Here is a 21,535-nt window from a genome sequence, read left to right on the forward strand (position 1 = left end):
CGAATATTCTAACTATAGGATACAACGTCTATCTCCTACCGAGTTCTCTATCTACCTCGAGGCTTGTCTGAGGTTTTAGGCTGAGATTCTAGCCCAAAAAGCCCATGCAGTTACAGGGAGGGGAAGGGAGGAGTCTCCATCCACGTGGCTTAGTTAAAGCTTTGGCGCTGAACCACGCAAGACTAGGGTTACAAATGAAGCACTAATAACTACTCACCTTCCCTAAGAGTACATCCACATCCAACTTAGTGCCGCACTATATCCGCTTACGAGATGCACCACGTCTGATCCATGTAACAACAACAGCAACAACAAAACTTATATTATTGAGGTTTCCCATTGTAAGCAACAAGCAAAGTTGGCCGCTAGCTCAATTAAACACTCTGAAGATGAGGGATAGGCGGCAGGAAAGGCGACGCAAAAGAGGTTGGTGTGGTGGCAGGGTGTCACGGTCGTTACGGAGTTACGGATAGTTATCGTTGCGACTCGAGTCAATAACCGTGTTGGCGGCGATTAAAGTAAATAACAGGACTAGTTGACTAACTTAATCGGTGTTAGTTAATCACGGCAAGGAAAACAGTGGATTACAAAGCTGAAGGGGATTTAATTAACTAAGCCGCAGCGTCAACACTGACAAGGCCATACGATTCGGTACCGGCCATACAGTACGATTCGGTATCGTAGACCATAGCTAGTCAAATTACCTTACACCCGAGTAAGCCTGGAGCGACAGCCAGCGGTGTTGGGAGACTTCCCAGTCGTTGGAGTGCGCTGTCGATTAGGCTTCGTTAAACTTGAGGGTCTTGATTGAACCGTTCGTGCAAAGTCTTTCTCTACGACCCTTTTTCTCCCAACGCAGCTGGCATCGTAACATTTCGCCCTCTGCCTTTCTGAGCAGCCACAAAAGATGCGTGGGGAATGTACCCGCACCATCGAAGATGTCTTCGGTCCCGTGGTCCATGGCTGTCTGGATGACTTCGACTTCACGTTGCTGTTCGAGGAGACGATCCTCTTCGTGCTCCCGGCCTCGTGTTTGATGCTGCTGGCACTCACATGGCGGATACCTGCGCTCATCCGCGCCGATCTTCTCGTACGCCCGTCTCCCCTAGGCCTCTTAAAATCGGTAAGTCTTTGAGCTGCATCCAAGCGCCCCTACTCGGGCAACTGCCGGCCCCGAATCAAGGAGTAAACCCCCGAAAACTGACGATTCAGGCGACAGATCATTCATCCTCTGGTTTTTGTCTCTCAAGTCCTCTTCCTGGCCTTCGCCTGCAAGGACACATCCGCCAACGCTCGGGCCACGATCCCCGTTACTGCAATTGGGCTGCTCGCGATCCTTGTTATGGGCGTCCTGTCATTCCTGGAACATCGCAGGTCGCCTCGTCCTCGTCCATTCTGACGTTGTATCTCCTGGCCGCTGCGCCGTTGAATGCGGCTCGCGCCCGCACTCTGTGGTACATGCCGGGTTCGGATCGCGTCTTTATCAGCTTTACTGTGACGGCAGGCCTGATGGTGATTGCTCTTGTACTCGAAATGGCACCAAAGGATGGGCTCATGAAGGAAGAGATGGTCGGAAAGCCTTCTTCTGAAGAGAGACGCGGTATTGTGGAGCGGTCGTTACTCACTTGGATAGTCCCAGTCTTTGTCCACGGTTACCGGAACACATTCACATCCGCAACGATGCCTTTGGTCGACCCCAGGTTGACTACGTGCAGACTCAAAGGCACTGCCATCACCGGTACGGGCCATCCCAAGCATCTAACCAGTCAACGTAACGGCAGGCTGAATCTTCTTGCGCAGATCTGGACAAATCACTGGTTCACAGTCTTGTTCAGCGTCACTGGCGAGACTTGCTCAGTCCAGTGCTCCCACGCGCCTGCTACCTGGGCCTGAGCCTAGCACAAGCCTTTCTTGTCGAGAGGGCCACGGCATTGGTTTCTAGTTCCGAGGCCACTCAACAGTCCAAGAACGCGATAGTGGGTGCCTATGTGTTGGTCTACCTTGGCCTGGCAGTCAGTCGCTCCGTGCCGTTCATAGACCCTGGAAGTTCGTCATTTCTCACGCTGATTTGACAGGTTACATACTCTCTTTATCGCCAGAATGCCGTGCGGGCGGCCGTCGCCATGCGAGCGAGCCTGACCGACTTTATTTTTCAGCGCCTTTCCCACCTCGACTCTGCGGTCGAGCTCGCCGGCTCAGCGACGACCTTGGTGAGTGCAGACATTGAGCGTATTCAGTTCGGTGTTCGCGAGATCCACGAAGTCTGGGCTAACCTTATCACCACGGTGATCGCCCTCTACTTGATCGAGCGTTCCATCGGTATTGCCATGGTCACTGCGCTTGGTATCTCCATTGGTAGTATACCAACCCCAATCTACAAAAAATGGTATGCTGACCTGTCTCGGGGGTAGTGTGCATGGCTGGTGTCTTGCTGGTGTCGGTGGCCGGCAGCGAAGCTCAGAAACAGTGGTTTGAAGCCACCGAGGCACGCGTTGCTCAGGTGGTGAAGATCCTGGCTGAGTTCAAGAGTATAAAGATGATGGGCTACACTGCGGGCCTCCTACGCAGTCTGACCGCCGCACGGCTTCTCGAAGTCCGCCGTTCGCAGAAATTTCGAGCGTTCGTAATTGTGATGGCCACGTTGGCACAAGCCGCCACCGCACTGGTCCCGGCTCTTGGAGTCGCCACTTACGCGCTACTGCACAACTCGGGCGACGGTCAGGTCATGAGTGTCAGTCTGGCCTTCTCGGCCTTGACGCTCTTCACCATCCTCAGTTCCAGTATCGGACAACTGGTCGATTCAGTATTTGGCACAGTGACGGCCCTGGGTTGCATCTCGCGCATCCAGGAAATGTGCACCAAGCACTACAGGTTAGACCCTCGCCAGACAACGAATCCGGCGGAGCCTCCGCACGCGAGCGTGATCATGAACCACGCCCACGCTAAATACGATGAGGACGGCCACGACGTCATCCAGAATGCCAGCTTCGACATCAGGCCTGGCATGATCGTTCGCGTTGTGGGCCCAATCGCGTGCGGGAAATCCACACTTCTGAAAATGGTACTGGGTGAGGTGCACTTCTGCGCGGGGGAGGTAGCTGTGAGCGACAGAACCATCGGCTATTGCGATCAGAATCCTTGGTTTAACAACGGTAGCATCCGGGACAACATCACTGGTCCCGCAGCCTTCGACCCCAAACGGTACGCGGACACAATCCGCATCTGTGCCTTGGAGACTGACCTGGAGACCATGCCTGAAGGAGACGCCTGTCTTTGTTCTGGTAACGGGGCCACGCTAAGCGGAGGCCAAAAGGCTCGCATTGTTCGTCATCCGGACCCACTAACTACATGGTGACGCCTGCTAACAAACCTGCAGAGCTTGGCTCGTGCAATTTACGCACGCCCTCGGATCTTGGTCTTGGATGATTGCCTGAGCGGACTAGATGCGAACACCGAGCATCTCGTGCTGGAGAGTCTCGTCGGTGCGCGCGGTTTTCTTCAAGAGCATTCCATCACCACGTTCATGGTCTCGAGTTCCCGTATGTCCCTTCGCTTGTGCCCCCGGGTTATCGTCGCTGCTGACATGAGGAATAGGGAAGCCGCTGCCCAGCAGCATCGCAACTCTTTCGCTGGGGCCTGGAGGACCTGTCCTGACTGAGGGCGTGTCACCCGAAAATCAGGTTGAGTCCACATTGCTCTACGATACGAAAAGTGCGCATGTAGCACAGGCCGGGGATTTCAGTGGCGAAAGAGAGACCGACGCGCGACTATCAATCGAGGGAAACGGCGATAACTTGGAAGGGTATCGGAAGTCCGGGGAACTCGCTCTCTACGTCGTCTTCGTGAAGGTGGCCGGAGTATTCGGGTTGATGGTATTTGTCTTCCTGCTTGCCATTTTTGTAGTGGGAATTACTTACCCTCGTGAGTCGCCCTTTATCCACGCACCGATGAGATTCGTTCAGGAAGCTAACAGGCATCAACATGACAGAAATTTACTTAGACACCTGGGTCACCCTGACTCCAGCCGATCAGCACAGCAGCATTTACACCCTTTCGGGCATCTACTTGGGGCTGAGTGGTGTGGCCTTGTGCGCATTCTCGGCAGCGTGTGTCCTATTCACACTGGGAATCGCACCCCGCATCTCAATCACATTTCACTCATTGCTGGCCAAAGCAATCCTTTCGTAAGTCGCCCTCAGCTCCCCTCGCCTGTCTGCGTCGTCCACTAAGGCCACAATACTCTAGCGCTCCCCTTTCCCTTCTTGCTACCACCGACAGAGGTTCGATCACGAACAGGTATGAAAATCACGTAGATATCCAGTCAAAAGCTTGGGATCGCTAACGTATTACCCCTGGATCAGATTCGCGCAGGACCTAGCTATCATAGATCAAGAGATTCCCTTGGCTTTTATCGGTACGGTCCTCGTCTTCCTGCAGCTGCTGGCCCAATGCGTCACTCTCATCATCGGGTCCCACTATGCGGGAATAGCTATCCCTTTCATGCTGGGGGTGGTATATTGCATCCAATATGTGTATCTGCCGACGTCCTCCCAGCTACGGTTGCTAGACCTGGAGGCCAAAGCCCCCATTGTGTCACTGTTCGTTCGCTCCGTCGAAGGCCTCGCGACCATCCGGGCCTTCGGGTGGTTGAAACACACCCAGATCCAGTCCCGAAGATATATCATCGCATCGCAGGTGCCGTTCTACCTCTTGGCGACAGCGCAGAACATGCTTAGTCTGGTACTCGATCTCGTGACGGCGGCGCTGGCGATCATCGTCATCTCAATCTCGGCCGGATCGCACGATACGGGCCTCGGCCTGGCGCTGTACAGCATCGTGGGGTTAGGCACCTCGACCAAACTCCTGATCTCACAGTGGACAGAACTAGAAACCTCCCTCGGTGCGATGAGGCGCATCAACGACTTTGCAGAAAACACGCCCTCCGAGATATCCTCGTACAGAAGCACAGTGCCGCCTTACGGCTGGCCCAGCAAAGGGACTGTGGAATTCCGCGATGTGTCACTGGCATACAGGTGAGTTCTTGCGACACTGGTGGTATCAGGAATGCATGGCCTAAGCTGACACGTTTCGCTTGACAGTGAGACTATGCCTTCAGTCATATCGAATCTAAACCTCAAGATCGAGCCCGGTTGGAAGGTTGGAATCTGCGGGCGCACGGGCAGGTATGGAAACCGCTCCCCAGCGTCGCTGCATCGTCGCATCTGATTTGCTAATCACAGCGCTGCAGTGGGAAAAGCACACTCATCTCGTCGATCCTAGGTCTCATTCACATCCGGCAGGGGAGCATCATCATCGACGACCGAAACGTCTCGGTCCTCGAGCCCGAGGCGCTACGCTCGAGCATCACGGTGGTCCCGCAGAATACCGTGCTGCTACCCGTGGACTTGCGGACAAACCTGACTCTGGGGGCGGTAGACGTACCGAGTGACGAAAAGATCATTGCTCTTCTCGAGGAGTACGGGCTGTACGAAAGGTTTCGACAGCGCGAAGGCCTCGACACGCTCGTCGTCGACGATCTGCTCTCCCAAGGCGAGCGGCAGATTTTCTGCATCGTGCGAGCGATCCTGCACAAGAGTCACTTGGTTCTGCTGGACGAGCCCACGAGCCGGTAAGCAAGCCTGCACTCCACTGGGGGATCCACGCTTTTGCACTTCAAAGACAGACGACTGACATCGCAGTTGGATCCAGAGCCGATCGCAGTACCCAGGAGATCATCGACTCTGCCGTGCTGAAGGGCTTCGACGGCTCTACGGTACTCTATGTCGCGCACCGTCTCGAGATCCTCACGGTGTTTGACCGGGTCCTGATCATGGACCAGGGCCAGATCGCCGAATTTGGCGACCCGCGCGAGTTGCTGCTGCAGCCTGACTCGCTCTTCGCCAGCACTTTCACCAAGGCCAACTCCGAAATCAGCAGCTCTAAGTTGGAGTAGGTGTGCTGCGTAGGTACCGTGAATCCACTCGATGAAGGCTCTCGAGAAGGTCGTGCCCGACTCCCGCGTGCTAGCGATGTCAAGCATTTGTTGAGAGATGAAGAGCCAGGACTTTCGAATCTAGGTAGTATCTAGCTAAGGCTTGATCGCACCTTGGGTGTCAGTCTCCGCCCCTGGTCCAATCGACGAGGCGTGTCACCTCCCTGAGGAATATGTCGCCCGTACCCAGCGTCCTAACAGGGCTACTATTCCGCAGCAACCAATTCGGTTTTCATCCGTCTCTTCAGTCACTTATTCCTCACCTATTCATAGAAGATACTACAACAATATATAGCAAACTATTGATTTTTCACACTATTAAAACTTACGGCTAGACTTTATCAATGATCCTCAGTAAGAAAAATGGATGGTATCAACGAGCTTTGAAGGGTTAACTGAAAAATTATTACTAAGATGCTACGATATTGTGAGATATATATCTGGGCATGCATAGGCTAAATTTTACGGAAAATACACGAAGACCCGTCAATGGGAGGCCAAATCACTGCCGGAACAGAGCGACCGCGGCGCTTGAATGCGAATCAATAAAGCTAGAGAGAGGAGGAGAGAAGAGTAAGAAGAGGGACTACCGTGATAGACTAAATCTCGCTACAGCCAACCCTCCACCCCATCCTGTCTAAGTTCGGACGGCGTATGCCACTAAAATGCGGTGGCAAGCGACAAAACAGAGTGCAACTACCACTATATAAGTAAAATAATACATCAAATACCGAGGGCGGTAATTTCCATTAATTATGAATTTCTATGAAAGCCTTGGGGGCCCCTCATGGGCGGGACCACGGGTCAAGAAATTTGCTTCGACCCGGGGTACTTGTTAGTGCTAAGCTAGAGCCCGGCGTTGGACGTCGTTTTATACTAACAACAGGCCGGCCCCTCTGCACAGTACTCATATTTAAGAAGCGAGATCAAAGTAATAAATTCTACTACTGTCAGCCGTTGGCCGATTCTGCTGCCTTACACCGTCTACCGTATCTGGGACTTTCTTTTGAACTCAAGATTCTGCCGTCGCTTACCGCCCAGGGAGACAAAGAGGTCCGCCTGAACTACGAGGCTGGTGCAGATGGGACGGAGGTTCGTGAAGGAGTAGATAGATCGTCACCGTAGCTCCTGCCCTTCTCCTCTTTCCTCTCCAGCTTTAGTATTCCAAATCGAAACGCCGTTGTTGCTGTGTTCCAACTCCGATTAGGCTTCCCGTTGACAACTACTTGACAACTACTACTATCACACAAGATTGAAGACTTTTAAATCTAGATTTCAGATTCCAAGGATCTGCTTCGGATGCTTTACGCATTGACATCAAGTTCCGGAGCTCATTCTTCGGGGAGCTGGGGGCAATGAGCTGCTGGTAGAGCAGCGGACAGCTGCGATGATTTTCCGTTTAGAGCTTGCTCACGGAGCTGATGCAGACAGCCGTAGTTCATCCCTCACTCTGTCGACGCCGCAGACGTAGATCCCGGCATGGAGGTGATGTCCTCATCCGCCCCGTGGTATACTGTCAACCGACCCGTTAGCGCTGTCAGAATATGCGGGGAAAAGTGGCACTCACCGTGAGGCGTGATCAGCCAGCTGATGACGAAGGCAGCGCCAAATGTCCCGGTGAGACACACCAGGACGGCCTGCGAGAAGTGGCCCACGGTGGCCGCGAACACGGCGTTGAACATGACGGGAGACATGATCTGCGCCAGGGCGTGCAGCAGGCCATTTGCGCCCAGGAGCTGTCCCGTCTGGTCGACTGGCACGTGCTTGGTGAGTGCCGACTGCAGGGCCGGGGACGAGACGCTGCCAGCGGCGCCGACGACACCGGACAGGGTGAACAGTTCCCCGCGGCTGGCCAGGCTGTACCCAACCCAGCCGGCTGTTTCGAGGGCGATGCCAATCCGCATGATGGTCAGGTCGAACCAGTCGCTGCCTTTGCTGGAAGTAGCGTGGCCACCGCCGCCTCCCCGGCGGCGGACCAGGGTGGGTGATGACGGGCAAGATGACCATCAGAAAGGCCACGCGCGTACAGTTGACGATCGTAAGGTAGCGACCTGACTCGAATGTCTCCCAGCCGAACTCGTAGTTGACGTATATCAGCAGGACATTGGCGCTCCCCATGGCCACCCCGTACATGATGGTGTCCACGGCCGCTAAGAAGACGAGGTTCCGTCGCAGGGCGGGCGTGCTGCCCGGGCCCGTGGGATACAGGACCTTGAGCGGTGCCAGCAGCGTCAAGGGGTTGAGGCGGCGCAGAGACGAGGCCCCGTCCCGATGTGCGGTCTGAGCCCGCGCAACCTTCTCGCGCGCCCGACTCCGGCGACGCTGCGAGACCGACTCAGGGACGAAGAGGACCACAAAGATGGCGCAGCAGACATGGACGCCCAGCATGATCCAGAAGACGGTGACGATGCTGCCTGACACCTCCACGATGTAGCCCGCCAAAATTGGGCCGAGAGCAATGCCAATGCACGTGCAGCCGTGGAAGTAGCCGAAGGCCATGCTACGGCGGTGGGCTGGGACGCAGTCGGTGGCGTACGTGTTCACCATGGCCATGGCCAGGATGGCGGAGCCTGTGACACCCTCCAGAAAGAACGAGAGCAGCATCCAGTTGACGTTGACGGTGTCTCGGGAAGAGGCGACGAGGAGGGTGATGATTTCACCGGCCATGGACCCGAGACCATTGATGATCAAAATGGGCTTGCGCCCGTACAAATCCGACAACGCCCCCAGTCGGGGACTGACGATGGCCGGGAGGATCGCACCGAGGAGGTCTCCCAGCAGCATGAAGAGAGAGACTCGCTGGGAGACTTCGGGGGTGCGGCAGCGGTCATGGGCGCCGTCATCGAAGGCGCTCGTGGTAGGGCTCCGGCCGGCGAGCTGCTCGGTGGAATAGTATTCTCGACAGACGAGGTCGACAACGAGGTTGATCTTCGGGGAGATGATGCCGCCGTAGATCAAGGCCAGGACGAGGTAGGGAAGCAGGATCCATCCCATTGAGGGCCGGCGGTACCACAGTAGATGAGCGAAGTCTTCTTGTCCGTGATCGTCACGACCGTCATCTTCATCGTCATCTACCGAGGGCAGATGCTTGAGTAGGGGTGTCTGCTCGTGTTGAGGAGCCCCCTCGGGCTGCACCGCTGCGAGGCTAAACTCGTCCGCTTCGGCAGCTGGCTCCATGATGGGAACGTCAACGGGGCGACGTTCGTCGGGCAGGAGTCAGACCCCCAGAATGGAAGATGATTGTTGAGGATCGGAGGTTGCAAATACACACACTTTTGGAACGAGTGGGCCCAGCCCCATACGTATGGTGCGGGGACGGAGTAAGAAAAGCGTATCAGCCGTACAGATAAGCAGTAAATTAAATAATGACCGTGGCTCGGCGCCAGGCACACCACGTAAATAACCCACCTAGCAGGCTGCCATGAGCCAAAAGGCTCCTACTCCGTAAGTTGTCTAAACCCAACCCAGGCAAGCTTGTGTATGCTTACTCGTCTTCAGCTTTGCTATGTAACTTGCAGGGTAAGATCGCATCTTTCGTCGTTGCTTTCCCGGTTTGCCTAGTTGCGGCTTCATTACTTTGGAAAGCTGCGATTACGTCAAATTTTTGCATGCACCTATAAACAAGGCCGTGGCCTACCATCGCGTCTGGGAATTCAAGCGCTTTACACGACAAAATATAGATTCAATTGTCAAAAACAAATGGATATATTACCAATTCTGATGACAAGGGTTCCAAGATACAGATTTGATCCCAGCTCTATCCTCATACCCTACGCTGCCAGAGGGTTTGCCATTTGGAATTGTGCCATTGTCGTTCCGTCGTCATCGTCGAAACAGGCCAAGACCTCCATTTCTTTCGCAATCGTGGCCACGACCTTCGTGACCGAGGCGACCTGTATAGAGATCCATTTTAGTATGTGCTTGGGATCGGGCAAACCAGAGAAAACTTACGTTTCGCGGCTCGAAGAGGCTGAAGTGGTGGCCCTTGATGAAATAGTTCTTGTTCACCACTGCAACGCCCGCGCGCTCGTTCCAGCCCAAGCTGGGACTGTCTCTGAACTGGTCGACAAAGGACAAAGCCGGGGGCATGGCATGCGTCAGTCGCTCAGTCGCACACAGCATAACCGTGTACGGCTGGGGCTGTCGACGCCAAACAGGGAGCCGCCAGTGGTGCAACATATTTACAGTGCGCAGGATAGAATTCTCCAGACGGCTCGTCGCGTCCGTGGGGCCGTCTTCCGAGATGGGCGAATTCAGATCGCAATTGACGACATGGCGGTAGTCCGGGAAGGGACTATCCACCATGATGATCCCATCCACGATCACTTTGGAATCACGGCTGAAGATCCACGCGACTTGCAGGGCGATCATCCCGCCCAGTGACCAGCCTGAATGGGTTCTGTCAGTCAGCTGGCACCGCCACGGGCCCCCGTGTACACGGTATTCTCTTACCTCCAAGCAGCACCCGACCTTCCGGGACGATGGCCTTGATCGCAGCGTAGTAATGACGACTGATCTCCTGCAGGGTGCCGCCGCTGTCTCTGGCCATGTGTGACTCTGGGACGGCGTACACATCACGGCCTATGGGGCCCAGTGTGTAGTAGCTGGCGATCGTGCCGCTTGCATCGTGGAACAGGAACAATGGGGTGGCCGTCGACCCTGCAGGCCGCTTATAGATTTGTCGAATCATGACGCTGAACATGACACTGTTCATGATGAAGAGGGTAGGAGCAGACGCAGATCACACAGTGGGCCTGCAGGATATAACCCCCCGGAGGAAACCGTCGCACGTGGTGGAAAGCGAATGATCATGTCAAAGAACGTGTGAATCTTACGTCATCTTCCTGCAGGCCATTATCACGCCGCGTCAATTATGATAGTTTGCTCGTGCTCTGTGTGTGTGTGTGTCGATATTAGGTAAGGCCCCGTCTGGTACCCGTGGACATAGCAGGATCACAGAGCTGAGCGCAAACAGGGATTTATCAGCGCAGCTGAAGGATCACATAATTACAAGACGTGCCTTCCGCCAATTAATGCCAGGATCACGTACTGCATAGTCAAGGGTGCGAAGCCACAGGCGTTCTACCCAGACGTTGGAGGAGGGAATCCAAGTGAAGTCCAGAGAGCCTCGTGGTCAGGCACTGAGGACTCAGAGGAGGGATAGTGCCTAGACTTTCGACCTGGTAGCGCCTGGAGAGGCTGAGCTTGGCTCCTGCACGAGTATGCACCCCTTAGTAGTCCGCAGCATCCTTTTCTGTTTGTGATAGGCATATCCATCGACAACGATTGAAGGCTGTTCGCCTTCCCTTCTGCCCTGCCGGATGGTTCGTTCCATGTATAGGCCCATACGAGCGTAGAGTAAGCATGGCCAAGGTCGGCGCGGCAAAGTTGCTGCACAGTAATGCAGTAGACGGCGGGTCGATATAATTGACACGTGTAGTATTGAGATATTAATTTGATAGGTTGGCACAGCGTTCCTGGGCGGTGTAAAAGGTGTTCTAGACCACAATTACAGCCGGGGCTGCGGGCATTTCCGGCCCTGCGTACAGGCACTAAGACGAATTCGATCCACCAAGTCAGCCAAATTAGGCAAGCGATCCATATTGGCTGTTATCGACACCGGTTGGGGGCGGGGTAAATATCAAACGCCGCCTGAGGGTAGCTATAACAAGTAAATAAGCATTCATACCGTAGTAGGTTCATCTGTGACAACCACGAGTGGATAGCCAGCTTCCTTCAGCCTTGTGCCATGTGGTTGGATGCCGGGCTCTGCTTACCGTAGATTAGCTGTATAAGATGTATTATGCTTAGTGGTAATAAGAATACCCATACCTTTTGTCGAGGCCTAAATTCCTCGTGGTGAACCGGTCGAGTCACAGTATGATCTGTACTTGAACACGCGGTTCCTAATCGGTCGTTGCACATTCCAACCCAAGCTATTCCGTTCAACAAGATGACCGCTGGCATGAAGTCCGACCCTATTGCCATCATTGGCATGAGTTGTCGCTTTCCCGGCGATGCCTCCCAGCCATCTCGTTTGTGGGACGCCCTCGCGGCCGGGAGGTCGGCGTGGAGTGAGGTGCCCGAAGATCGATTCAACATGAAGGCCTTCTACCATGACGAAGACCCTCATAACAGCACGACCAACACCCCGGGCGGCCATTTCCTGAGCTCCGATGTGGCCGCGTTCGACTGCAGCTTTTTCGAGATCAAGCCGACGGAGGCTCGTGCCGTAGATCCGCAACAGCGCATCACATTGGAACTAGCGTATGAAGCGTTCGAGAACGCGGGGTTGACGCTGAAGGACCTCTGGGGATCTTCGACTGGAGTTTACGTTGGCCAGTGGAGCTCTGACTACAGCGAGGTTCTGGCGCGGGACCCGGAATCCCAGGAACGCTATCACACACTCGGGATTGGACCTGCCATCACCTCCAACCGCGTCTCCTATTTCTTCAACCTGCGCGGCCCGAGTTTCACGGTTGACACGGGTTGCTCGGCCAGTCTGGTCGCATTGCACAATGCGGTCCAGAGCCTGCGCAGTGGCGAAAGCACCATGAGCCTTGTCGGCGGCGTCAATATCTTGCTGGACCCCCAGCGCTGGACGTACCAGAGCAAGCTGAAGATGTTTTCGCCGGATGGCCGCTGCTTCTCCTTCGACGAGCGCGCCAATGGCTATGGCCGAGGAGAGGGCTGTGGCTGTGTCGTATTGAAGCCACTTTCCTTGGCCATCAAAGATGGGGACCGCATTCGAGCTGTCATCCGCAACTCGGCCCTGAACCAGGATGGTCGCACCCCTCAGGGTATCAGCGTGCCGAGTCGCGAGGCACAGCAAGAGCTGATCATCAATGCATATGCCGAGGTCGGTCTGAACCCAACGGAAACAGACTACGTTGAAGCCCACGGGACCGGCACAGCGGTTGGCGATCCTCTTGAAGCCGAGGCTATCGCCAACGCATTGGCTCGCCCAGAGATCCGAGCCAAGGGCCATTGATGATGGGATCTGTGAAGGGTAATATCGGCCACACAGAGAGTGCTGCAGGTATCGCCGGAATTATCAAGTCCGTCTTGATGCTTGAGAACCAGGCTGTGACTCCTCAGGTCAATTATGAAAGGCCCAACCCGAAGGTCCCACTTGACATCTGGAATCTGCAGGTATGGATCGCGATAGCTAGCGTATAGCAGAACACTTCGGCTAAGTGATGACAGATACCTCTCCGATTCGAGAAGAAAGATCTTCGCCGTATCTCTATTAACAGGTGAGACAAGTTATTCTCCAGGTGGTTTGGGAGATGGTACTGATTTCTGGTAGCTTTGGGTACGGTGGTACCAATGCGCACGTCATCCTTGACCGTGTAGACGAGCATATTCACCCCAAAACAACGCCAACGGCGTTAACGGTACCAGCGGCATCAACGGCACCAATGGCGTCCACGGTACCAACCATATTGACAGCGGAAATAGTGTTAATGGCGCCAATGGCATCCAGAAGGCCAATGGCGTTAATGGTACCGCCAGTGATTTCCGCCCCACCGCAGACCGGCCTCGTGTCTTCATTCTTAGCGGTGCTGAGGAGCAGAGCTGCCACCAGAACGCCGAGCGTCTAACGCAGTACCTGTTGAAAGCCCCGGCCGCTTCCTTGGACGAGTCCGATGGGCTGCTCGATCGATTGGCCATCACAGTCAACAAGCGCACGGTTCACGAATACAATGCTTCCATCATCGCCTATGACCAAGATGATTTGGTGGAACAGCTCGAGATCCTCCAGCAGACGCCTATCGCGGTCCGCGCACCGTTCAAGGAAGGCGCCCGGGTTGGTTATGTGTTCGGCGGCCAGGGAGCTCAATACTATAACATGGGTCGAGAGATGATCAAGGATTGGCCAGCGTTCCGCCAGTCTTTGGACCGTGCCAACGCTCATTTGCAGACGATGGGCTGCGAGTGGGATATTCTGACTGAGTTGAGCCATGAGAAGGCCGAAGACTCGCACGTGGATGAGCCATTGTATGGTCAGACGCTTTCGACCGTCGTTCAGCTGGCTTTGGTCGACACGCTGGCATCTCTGGATTTGACCCCATCATCTACTGTGGGCCACTCCAGCGGAGAGATTGCCGCGGCCTACGCCGTCGGTGCACTTTCTTTTGAAGACGCACTGACCGTGTCATACCATCGCGGCCGTCTCACATCCCAGCTCATCGGCTCTGGAGTTTCTGGAGGCATGCTTGCCGTGGGCTTGTCCCCCAAAGTTGCGCAGACGTACATCGACCAAATCAAGGCCACTGACGCTTCCGGGGTGAAGATCGCCTGCTATAACAGCCCGACAAGTGTGACACTGTCGGGAGGTAACAGCGATATCGCGGCAGTCGCAGCTCTACTACAGGAGGACGATGTTTTCCATCGTAAGCTCCGGACTCGGGGAGCTGCGTATCATTCCCAGATGATGCAGGCTATCGAGGAGGAATACAAATCTGCTATCGCCCACATCCAGCCACGTCCATTGGCCGGAAACATGATCTCTTCATTGCACGGGAAGAAATTGTCGGCCGGTTTGATTTTGGACGGAGAGTACTGGGCTCGCAACCTTGTCTCTCCCGTTCTCTTTTCCGGAGCTCTGAAAGCCATGGTACTCGGTGACAAGCAGGACTCACAGCAACATGACCTCAACGTCGATCTCCTTCTGGAAGTGGGCCCTCACTCGCAGATGCAGGGCGCAGTCAAGGAGGTGCTGCAACAGGTGGGATCATCGACTCGCGTCCACTACCTGTCGTGTCTGAAGAGGAAGGCCAGTGCATGCGAAAGCATGCTGCGCACCGTGGGCGAACTGTTCGCCCTGGGAGCATCCGTGAACGTCCACCAGGCGAATGCCGGCTTTGTGACACAGTTGCCAGCGATGTTGGATGATGTGCCGCCGTACGCGTTCAATCATGACCAGCGTCATTGGCACGACAGCCGCATCTCCCATGAGTTCACGCACCGTCAGTTCTTGCCGCATGAGCTGCTGGGCAATCTGGCGTACGACGTCAATCCTACGGAGCCTAGGTGGCGTCGGATCGTGAACTTGAAGGAAATGCCATGGCTGCAACATCACTTGGTGCAGGGCCAAGTGATCTTTCCCGCCGCCGGATATTTGGCCATGGCCATGGAGGCGATGCGTCGCTTCACGGCTTTCAAGGCTGAGACCCAATCCAAAGCCACTCTTGGCTATTCGTTCGGCAACTGCAGCTTTGTCAAGGCGCTAGTGCTCCGGGAGGATGATACCGACACCGAGATATGTCTGTCGCTGCGGCCTGAGACTCAGAGCGCAAAGGGTTCGTGGCAGGATTGGAAGGAGTTCCGAATCTTCTCCACATCCTCTGGCAATCGCTGGAGTGAGCACTGCCGCGGTCGTATACGTGTCGTCACAGATAATCAAATGCTCACGGATTGTCTGAGCAACCCCACCGTCAGTGTTAAGGAGCGCATCCTCGCATCCATTCACCATCCCATCACGCCTGTTCGTTTCTACGCCGCCGCGCGCCAGGTCGGGATGGAGTGGTACGCACCGTTCCATAACGTGGTCAGCCTAGAAGCTCTGGCTGATTCGAGCGTGGCCACGAACAAGATGCCGAGCTTGCTCCCTTCAGCGCATCCCTTTGGAGAGAAGTCATATGTCGTGCATCCTGGAATGCTGGACTCCACCCTCTTTCACGGCGTGTGCGCCAGTCTTTTAGTGGAGCGGGAAACGAAGGCGCCTATGGTGCCCGTTTTCATCGAACAACTGAGCGTTTCGACCGCTCTGGAAGTGCCGGAAGGCACTGAGCTGCGCACCTTCTCTATGGCCCAGGAAAAGGGAACCAGCTGGAGCGGGCAGATCGAGTTGGGTGCACAGCCCATGATGAGCTACCATGGATTGAGAGTCGCCCAGCTACCCGCCAACGAGATTTCCTCACGGGCGCTACAGCTGTCACACAGCCCCGAGTGGGTTGGCCATTTCCCCAGCATGAACAAGGCGCAAGTCATTGCCCACTGCACGAAATCGCTCTCTGCTGGGTCCTCTCGTTACCGTAATATCGCCCTCAACGCCGCAGTGCGCGCACACGTGGAGCGGGCCCTTAAGCTGATCCAGTCGGACCAAGTTGCAGACGGCTTCCAGCGAGTTTGGTATCAGTGGATGCAGTCTTTCGCAGCCACAGAACCCGACTCTCCTGAGTTGGTGTGGGAGGCTCGGGTGGTCACGACGTCCGATCCGAGCGTCTCGTTCGAGGCTGTGAAGCGTATTGGCGAGAATCTTGATAGTCTTTTGACTGGTGTGACGGACTCCCTCTCAATCTTGACCTTGGATGATATGCTAGGTAAATTGTATTCGGAGGAACGAAACATTCGCTGTTATCATCAGATCAACGCGTATTGCAAGGCTCTCGGCGTTTACAACCCTTCGCTGCGGGTCCTTGAGGTTGGCGGTGGTACCGCCTCGGCCACACTGCCCTTGTTGCAAGCCCTGTCTCACCATAGTCAGCCGTTGGTGGCACAGTACGACTTCACGGATCTCTCGACCGCGTTCTTCCCCGCGGCCCGTGAGCGTCTGGCTCAGTATGGCAACATCGTGAATTACGAAGCATTTGATCTGGCCTCCTCTCCTGATCTTCAAGGGTTTGTGCCCGGAAGCTACGATGTGGTCATCGCCTGCAACGTGGTCCACGCTACCCCAAATATTGCGTCTTCCTTGGAACACATCCGCCAACTCCTTCGGCCCGGTGGAACATTGATTCTTATGGAGATCACCAACCCGGAGCCTTACTATCAGCTCATCTTTGGCTCTCTTTCCGGGTGGTGGTCTGGCGTCGACGAAGGGCGAGTGTCGACGGCTGTGCTCTCGGAGGGTGAATGGAAACAAAAGCTTGAGCAGCAGGGTTTCGAATCCGACCCCGTCATTTTGTCCGACTATGCCAATGGTGAAGGAGCGACAATCAGCGTTTTCTTTGCCAAAGCTCCCGTTGAAGCGCAGCCGCCCTTGGAGGAGGTCTCACTCCACTTTACGAGCGGCATCGTTCCCGATCCGTCCGGCCTCAGCCTGGGCGTAGTCGCCGAGCATCTCCGCCAGAGCCCCGGCCTCGGTGTGCGCCAAATCACGACCGGCGGTCTTGACAGCATCCCGGACATTGCGAGCACGATGGTTGTGGTCGATCCAGGAGTATCTGAAGCCCTCGCGGGACGTATGGACGCGTCGCTATGGCAGAATTTCCAGAAGTGCGCTCTGTCCTGCAAAGGTCTGATTCTGATCTCTAGGGGCGCGACCGGAGAGACCCTTGTGCCTGAGGGCGCGCTGACCATTGGCTTCGCCCGGTCGCTGAGGCTGGAACAGCCCGGGATTCGCTACGTGACGCTCGATCTCGATCCCGACACTCCGTACAGTGCCATTTCCGAGCGCCTGAGCCTGCGGCTGACCAAGCTGTTGACCTCCGAGATCTTGGATTTTGGCCGTGGCTCGATCGGGCTCGACTGCGAGTTCGCGGAGCGCAACGGCCAGCTCTACGTGAACCGGATGTTCCACAATGAGCAGCTCGATCAGAGCATCGTCCGCGCCACGGCGCGAGCCAAGCCAGAGCAGACAATATTTCTGCAGCGCTCGCGTCCGCTACACGTCGAGCTCGGCGTGCCCGGCTTGATGGAAACATTCCGGTGGGCGGACGACGTTGAGCATGCGCGCAGCCTAGCGCCGGACGAGATCCGCATCGAGTGTCGCGCGGCCAGCATCAACTTCCGCGACGTCCTCGTCGCGTCTGGTGAGCTCGGCGCGTCAGCCACCATGATGAACGACTGTGCCGGCACGGTGGTGGAGGTCGGCAACAACATGACATCGCGATATGCCGTGGGTGATCGTGTCTGCAGCTACTACGCGCAGTCCTACAATAACTATCCGATAGTCGACGGGCTTCACTGTGCACGGATTCCAGACAACATCTCGTTCGCACTGGGCGCCTCATTGCCGATCGTGTGGGCCACCACCTACCACTCGTTGGTTAACGTGGCCAGGCTGCAGGCGGGCGAGTCCATCCTAGTCCACGCTGCGGCCGGAGCCGTCGGGCAAGCCGCTGTCATTCTGGCTAAGCATCTGGGCGCCGTGGTCTACGCGACCTGCGGATCGCCAGAGAAACGCGCGCGCCTCGAGAGCCTGGGCGTCCTGCCGGAGCACATCTTTACCAGCAGATCCGCCGCGTTCGGGCCGGCTCTTCTGGCCGTGACCAAGAACCAGGGTGTCAATGTCATCCTGAACTCCCTGGCCGGTGATCTGTTCCGCGAGTCGCTGGGCTGTCTTGCGTCCTTTGGTCGCTTCGTTGAGATCGGCAAAAAGGACTTCCTGGACGACGCGCTAATGCCGACCAAGTTCCTGCTGCGCAACATCGCCTTCGCCTGTGTTGATCTGGTGCAGATGATTAACGAAGACAAGATGCTCGTACACCGCCTGCTCAAGGACGTGATCGACTTGATCGCGAGCGACAAACTGACTGATCAGGTGACTCTTCGGCTGTACAAGATGGGCGAGATTGAGTCTGCCTTCCGCCTCATCTCAGCCGGCAAGCACATGGGCAAAGTGATCCTGACGGCGGATCCAGAGGAGGCCGTTCCGGTACGTTCAACGCGATGTTTGCTTAATTCTGAGTGCGGTCTAGAAATGAATCCTTACTGACGTGATGATACCTGCAGGCGCTGCCAGAGACCCCCCTTCTTCCGGCCTTGCTCCCCGAAGCCACTTACATCTTGGCAGGTGGCTTTGGAGGCCTAGGTTTGTATCCTCATCCGCTGGCTTGCGTCGAGAGGCGCACGGACGATCGTCACCTTATCGCGATCAGGAGCCAAGACTTCCGCCGCCAAGGCATGCATCGCAGAAATGCAAAGCCAAGGCGTCAAGGTTCTTGCCAAGGCTTGTGACATCTCCTCCAAAGAGGCCTTGGAAGCTGTGCTCCGGGATCTCCGGGCTGTCGATGGGGCAGGCCCTATTCGAGGTGTCATCAACGCCGCGATGGCGCTTGAGGTGAGTGATACCAGTACTTCTTGGAGCTCCAAGAAGGAAATGGCTGACCGTGTATGAACAAATAGGATGTGATGTTCGACCAGATGGAACATCGGCAATGGCAGGCATCCTTGGCCCCCAAGGTTGCTGGAACCCGCAACTTGGACGAGCTCCTGCCCACCGACATGGACTTTTTCGTGGTCCTTTCGTCCATCGCCGGTATCATCGGTCACCCGGCGCAGGCCAACTACACCGCTGCCTGTGCGTTCCAAGACGCCTTTATGCACTATCGTCGCAGCCGCGGCCAGCACGGGTTTGCGGTCGATGTCGGCGTTGTCGGTGACGCGGGCTTTGTCAGTGAGTCTCCCGCCGTGTTCGCCAACATGAAACGGCAGGGGTTTGCCATTATCTCTGTGGCCGAACTTCTCGCGACGCTCGACTACGTCTTGGCCGCTCGTGGAGCCGAGTGTCAAGCCGCCATCGGTCTGATCCCCGAGACGGGCATCAAGACGCCTGAGTGGCTCAACCAGCGCCACCTTTCTCACCTAGTGCAGAACTCTGCGCTCTTCGCGGGCGCGGACCTGGAGGGTGGCAAAGGCAGCTCGGACCACATCGACAAGATCAGACGCGCCAAGGCGGTCGAAGAGGTAGTGGAGGCAGTCGGCGGCGCGGTGCGGGAAGAGTTGAGCAAATTGATCGTCACGCCGGTGGACCGCATTCTACCCCACCGGACGCTCGACTCGTACGGTGTTGACTCGTTAGTGGCGGTCGAACTCCGGAATTGGGTCGTCGGCATGCTGGCGGCTGACGTCTCACTGCTCCTCATTCGCGAGTCAAGGAGCATTGAGGCTCTCACCCACTTGGTCGCGAGTAAATCGCGATTAGTCCCGGTCAAGCTCCAAGAAGCTGTGTCGAAGTTGGGTTGAAGAACGCTATGAGCATGGGATATTTCCCTTTTCGCTGTCAATTTCCTGGTAGTTGGTTGCACGTAATTCTCGGGCAACTTAGGGGACCGGCAGACATCTATCTCCCGCAGCACCTTTCTGGAAGATTGGGCGCATCATACAGTCAGCTCTCGCGGGCTGCACAATGCAGGATTCTACCTCGCCGTCGCCAGCGCCACCCCGGCACCCTTGGTAGGATCTTCGGTCCCAATGTAAAACGATCAAATACGACCACATCTAACACTCAAAGAGAAGCCCTACGTATCTTGACATCTGCCGCACGTCCTAGGCCTACCAATAAAGCTTGTGCTGCATGGGATCATGGGAAGTCGTAAGTTTTGCTGACTGATCGCCCGTAGGATGGTTCCTCGGGCCCTTTCATTTCAGTATAGCTACCTGGATGACGTGAAGATGTACCTATTGTCTAAGGATTATGGCTCCGAGCCGGACCTCGACGAATTTGAGGGGCGGTACGCCTTTGACGATTACTGATCTCTAGACTCTGTCTGATAGTCATCTTGAGAACAGAATACAAACAATGACAGGCCTCAGATCCGTCTTCAATGGCAAACTGACCGACCATATAGCGAGGATGTTGATACCCGCGGAAATAGTAGTCTTCACACCCTTTGTATATGCCTTCAATTGGATAACTGGCACCCGATCCCTCCCTAGGAAGAACCAAGCCGTTTGGTTATGACGGCACCGTTCTGGGGCTTCCTGCTGGGTTCAGATGAAGAGCTGAATTTCTGCCTGTCTCGGGAACCAAGGCTGCTTGGGCATATGGCACTAAGAGAAGGGCGCCCGGATGCTCGCTGGGCTTGCAGATGCGTTTCTCTTCGAGCCACATGATGATGCCGGCGCACCCAGCGCACAGACACGCCAGGGCCACGAACAGGCCCGTTGTCCAGCTGGGGCGATTGAAGCGATTCATCGCCCACATGCAGACGGCCAGGCAGACCTGGAGGACAGAGTTCATGATATTGCCCAAGACCACCGCATCCATCTTCCATAGCGGTGTGTTGGGGTTGGTGAGACGAGATCCGGATTCGGCTGAAGATGAGCGAACGGCAGTGGCAGTGGTAAACGTTGGCAGGTCCCCGTCCTCTTCACCTTGCCCCTCCGAAAGCTGGAACCATTTGACATGGATCTCGGAGAGCCGATTCAATCCTTGTTGCCGTGTGCGCGGGGTGCGCGCCAGGCGCCAGCGGCACCATTGGTACAGGTCGCGTATGCGCCACGGGGCGAGTCCGAACCCCGTGACACAGAATAAGGCATTGAGGATCTGCGAATCGATCTCGATCCAGATGCGACGCGAGGAGTACAGGCTGTCACAGCTTGGGTGACACATGGCCGGCGCGGCGTTGCACAGCAGCAAGAAGAGCATGCCGCCCCAGGCGATCACGTTCAGTCCATAGATCGTAATGAACAATCCCAGGGGGGTGAAGATCCAGCGTACAAAGACTTGGGCTTGGACCAACCACGAGTGTGTCGCGGCCGTCTTATCTTCTGAAGTGGAGAGGATCATCAGTCTTCTTGTATATATATTGTCTGCTCAGAGATAGAGGGAAGAAGATCGGAGAAATCAAGATACAAAAGTGTGGGGATGGA

The 21,535-nt window shown here is 55.8% G+C and overlaps 6 protein-coding genes across 6 annotated transcripts; 3 read left to right on the top strand and 3 right to left on the bottom strand.

Annotated features, from left to right (window-relative positions):
* Positions 1-907: 907 nt before the first annotated feature.
* N7468_006135 (uncharacterized protein) lies at positions 908-5,953 on the top strand (the record flags this gene model as incomplete). Its single annotated transcript, XM_058475431.1, has 13 exons — positions 908-1,123; positions 1,213-1,738; positions 1,801-2,012; positions 2,076-2,355; positions 2,412-3,322; positions 3,377-3,539; positions 3,595-3,921; positions 3,989-4,184; positions 4,246-4,296; positions 4,362-5,033; positions 5,100-5,183; positions 5,249-5,629; positions 5,710-5,953. 13 exons carry the CDS (start codon positions 908-910, stop codon positions 5,951-5,953), a joined length of 4,263 nt encoding a protein of 1,420 aa, XP_058331171.1.
* A 1,484-nt stretch (positions 5,954-7,437) lies between these two features.
* Positions 7,438-9,169, bottom strand: N7468_006136 (uncharacterized protein; the record flags this gene model as incomplete). The annotated part of the gene is made up of 3 exons (XM_058475432.1): positions 7,438-7,505; positions 7,560-7,922; positions 7,969-9,169. The coding sequence occupies 3 exons, from the start codon at positions 9,167-9,169 to the stop codon at positions 7,438-7,440; spliced, it is 1,632 nt and encodes a 543-aa protein (XP_058331172.1).
* A 593-nt stretch (positions 9,170-9,762) lies between these two features.
* Positions 9,763-10,706, bottom strand: N7468_006137 (thioesterase domain-containing protein; the record flags this gene model as incomplete). Its single annotated transcript, XM_058475433.1, has 3 exons — positions 9,763-9,885; positions 9,944-10,380; positions 10,445-10,706. 3 exons carry the CDS (start codon positions 10,704-10,706, stop codon positions 9,763-9,765), a joined length of 822 nt encoding a protein of 273 aa, XP_058331173.1.
* Positions 10,707-11,945: 1,239 nt separating this feature from the next.
* Positions 11,946-12,983, top strand: N7468_006138 (beta-ketoacyl [acyl carrier protein] synthase domain-containing protein; the record flags this gene model as incomplete). The annotated part of the gene is made up of 1 exon (XM_058475434.1): positions 11,946-12,983. One exon carries the CDS (start codon positions 11,946-11,948, stop codon positions 12,981-12,983), a length of 1,038 nt encoding a protein of 345 aa, XP_058331174.1.
* Positions 12,984-13,060: 77 nt separating this feature from the next.
* Positions 13,061-20,416, top strand: N7468_006139 (polyketide synthase; the record flags this gene model as incomplete). Its single annotated transcript, XM_058475435.1, has 9 exons — positions 13,061-13,144; positions 13,199-13,248; positions 13,302-13,307; positions 13,349-18,596; positions 18,674-18,752; positions 18,820-19,001; positions 19,067-19,850; positions 19,989-20,136; positions 20,284-20,416. 9 exons carry the CDS (start codon positions 13,061-13,063, stop codon positions 20,414-20,416), a joined length of 6,714 nt encoding a protein of 2,237 aa, XP_058331175.1.
* A 202-nt stretch (positions 20,417-20,618) lies between these two features.
* N7468_006140 (DUF2985 domain-containing protein) lies at positions 20,619-21,452 on the bottom strand (the record flags this gene model as incomplete). The annotated part of the gene is made up of 1 exon (XM_058475436.1): positions 20,619-21,452. One exon carries the CDS (start codon positions 21,450-21,452, stop codon positions 20,619-20,621), a length of 834 nt encoding a protein of 277 aa, XP_058331176.1.
* Between the last annotated feature and the right edge of the window lie 83 nt (positions 21,453-21,535).

This window comes from Penicillium chermesinum (genome assembly GCF_028974085.1).
Source record: "Penicillium chermesinum strain IBT 19713 chromosome Unknown utg000004l:1.0-3345178.0:1.0-3348027.0, whole genome shotgun sequence".
NCBI classification, from domain to species: Eukaryota; Fungi; Ascomycota; class Eurotiomycetes; order Eurotiales; family Aspergillaceae; genus Penicillium; species Penicillium chermesinum.